Source organism: Rosa rugosa, chromosome 1 (assembly GCF_958449725.1).
Source record: "Rosa rugosa chromosome 1, drRosRugo1.1, whole genome shotgun sequence".
NCBI lineage: Eukaryota > Viridiplantae > Streptophyta > Magnoliopsida > Rosales > Rosaceae > Rosa > Rosa rugosa.
Window position 1 is genome coordinate 49,793,880 of NC_084820.1, and position 3,051 is coordinate 49,796,930.

General features: G+C 40.2%; 1 protein-coding gene across 1 annotated transcript; it reads left to right on the plus strand.

Annotated features, from left to right (window-relative positions):
- Positions 1 to 395: 395 nt before the first annotated feature.
- On the plus strand, positions 396 to 2,781 carry LOC133740091 (ankyrin repeat-containing protein At2g01680-like). The gene is made up of 3 exons (XM_062167951.1): positions 396 to 884; positions 977 to 1,392; positions 1,481 to 2,781. The coding sequence occupies exons 1-3, from the start codon at positions 437 to 439 to the stop codon at positions 2,636 to 2,638; spliced, it is 2,022 nt and encodes a 673-aa protein (XP_062023935.1). The 5' UTR covers positions 396 to 436; the 3' UTR covers positions 2,639 to 2,781.
- The last annotated feature ends 270 nt before the right edge of the window (positions 2,782 to 3,051 follow it).

A 3,051-nucleotide genomic window follows, 5' to 3' on the forward strand; every position in this document is an offset into this window, starting at 1 on the left:
ACGGTATGAGTCTTCCCCATCATCTGGAAAATCTTGAGAGTTAAGTGAGGAGTACGTCGAGAGATCGGACTCGGCTTCAGTTCACGACTAGATGATGAGGGGAAGGAGGAAATTGGGCGAAGAGGGAGAGGGAGATGCGAGGAGTCCAGGGGTAGAGATCTTGTTCGATTCAACACTGACGTTAAAGAACTATTTGGAGATCGTTAGTGAAGTTCAGACTTTCTGTGTTGTAAGCATTATAGCCCTTAGATTGAACCAGTAACACGTGGCGAGCTGAGAGTGTTATCCAAGCAGATCCTAGCAAAATGAATTCTAGCAGAGAAGCCGAATCCCAGAGTATTATATAAAGCTGCTATTCATCCCCATTACTGATTGTAAAGTGAGATAGACTCTACTCTAAATTTTCCCATATAGAAAAAATTAAAAGTTTGAAGAAATGATTCCAGCTCTATTTGAAGCAATTGCAAGAAATGACACACGGACTTTCAAGGACTTGGTCCGATACAATGGAGGATCTCTCTTGCAGAAAACTGAGGAAACAGGAAACTCAGTGTTACACCTTGCTGCAAGGTTCGGGCATGTTGAGCTGGTTGCCTATATCATTAAGCTGCTTCCTGACTTGGTTTCTGTTAGGAACGTTAAGGGAGAAACTCCATTACACGAAGCTTGTCGCCAAGGGAATACCAGTGTTGTGAAGCTGCTGTTAGAGGCCAATCCATTCGTGACTTGTAGTCCTAACCATGAGCAAACTGCTTTCTTCATAGCTTGCAGTTATGGGAATGTTGAGGTTGTCAAGTACATGGCAAACCAACCAGGGGTCTTAGACTTTGAACAACATGAAGCTTTCAGTCCTCTTCATTTTTCTATAGCAGAAGGCTATGTCGGTAAGCTGTAGGGTTTATTCTGTATATGTTTATTACATGAGCCTTGCTCTTCTGTGTCATAACCTGAACTAGTATTTCGATTAATCCTGCAGATATTGTTAAGACTATTTTGGAAGCATGTCCCCGGTTTGCTTGGAAGGTTGACAACAATGGGTATTTGCCGCTGCATTTGGCTTGTGAGAAAGGTCAGTTAGAGATAACAAAAACACTCTTGATGATCGATCCAAACCTTTCTCTTGAACTCAATCGCTACCGTTACACTCCACCACACTTGGCTGCAATGAATGGTCAAATCCAAATCCTTGAGGAACTTCTTTTGTGCTCTCCCAGATCCTTAGAACTTCGCACAGGAGACGGAGAAACTGTGTTTCATCTTTCTGTAAGATTCAACAGATATGATGTGTTTACGTCTTTGACAAAAAATTATAACCACACCAACCTGCTCAACCAGGCTGACAAGCAGGGTAACACAGTCCTACATCTTGCTGTCTCTGCAGGGAACACTAGAGTAAGTTTTCTATTCTATTTTTAAAGTATTGGTCAGTCATCTTAGCTCCTTCAACTTTGCATGATCGTAAACTATGTCAAATTTTCAGTTATCAGAGTACATCATCCGCAATACTGCAGTAGATGTTAATTGTAGGAACCAAAGAGGTCAAACAGCATTGGAAATCCTAGACGAGCAAAGAATATCGTCTGATCTTAGACATACGTTGAAGAGTTTTGGTGGCAGAACAAGTACTAAGCTATTCTCTTTAACCCCAAAGGTTGATGAGATTGATTCTGGGACTACAACAACATTAGAAAGTCCTAGAGCTGCACTGGAGCAAGAATTTGAAAGGCTTTTTGAATGTAACACGCGTCCAGGAAGTGATCAATCTGATTGTGAAATTGGCATGGGGCGTATGGCTCGGAACAATCAACAAATGGAAAACTTCGCTACAGTACAAGCAAAGATGAATCCCAGTCATGATGTTTTAATGAATTCTGATTTTCTTTTTAGCTCAGAATCATATAGAACAAGTATGAGCTCCCCAGTCTTGAATCCACAGCTGCTTCAAAAGCCAAGAGGGAAAGTGGATAAAACTAGGCAATATGAGATATATAGAGAGGCATTGCAAAATACTAGGAACACTATCACAATAGTTGCTGTTTTGATTGCCTCAGTTACTTTTACTGCTGGCATAAACCCACCTGGTGGTGTCTACCAGGAGGGATGGCTTAAAGGACAGTCAACAGTTGGCAGAACAACAGCTTTTAAGGTCTTCACAATAAGCAACACAGCGGCATTGTTCATATCTATGTGCATTGTCATTGTGTTGGTGAGCATCATTCCCTTCCGGCGAAAATCACTGATGAAACTACTTGTGGTTGCTCACAAAGTCTTGTGGGTGGCAGTGTCACTCATGGCCACAGCTTACATTGCAGCCTCATGGATAATCATACCACATGGACGTGGTGAAGGAGAAAATTGGACCCTTGAAGTTCTGATATCTGTATGTGCAGGGACCATGGGATCTGTTTTTTTCTTTCTTGGTGTCACATGGACTAGACACTTATTGATGAAAATGAAATGGAGGAAACAGATACGTAAGACTTCAGAGAAGAGAGCACAAAGACAAGCAGCAAGAGCACAGAAACGAGCACATAAAAGGGCACAGAGAAGAACAGAGGAAACACCAGAATACAGTTCATCAGTATCCACGAACTCCCATGCTGAGAGTTTCGAAGAACTAGGATATCATACATACTGAATTAGAAGAAGTGGAGAAATTGTGATCTTCCCAATTCAAAGTTAGGCTAATAGGCTTTCGCTAGACTTCCAATTCTGTAAATTCTTATCATTAGTGTAAACGATCAGATTTGATTGGAAAAAAAAGGCCCAAACTTAGAACAAGAGTTGACTTCAGATCCTAGCTAACAGAATATAATATGAGCTTAATTGTTTTACTAACTTGGTTTTACATTTCTAATATGATAATCGAAGACAAAATCTCGATCAAATATAGCAAAGCTTTACTGCAAAATCATGTTTCTTTTTTTGGTTTCAGTCATCTTTTTTTCTACTTGTACTAGCAAACAACATTAACGATTAAAAACATTACACCACGGTTAACATGAAAATTTCTTCTTACTCTTTTTGTTAACTATACATCATTAAGATTCA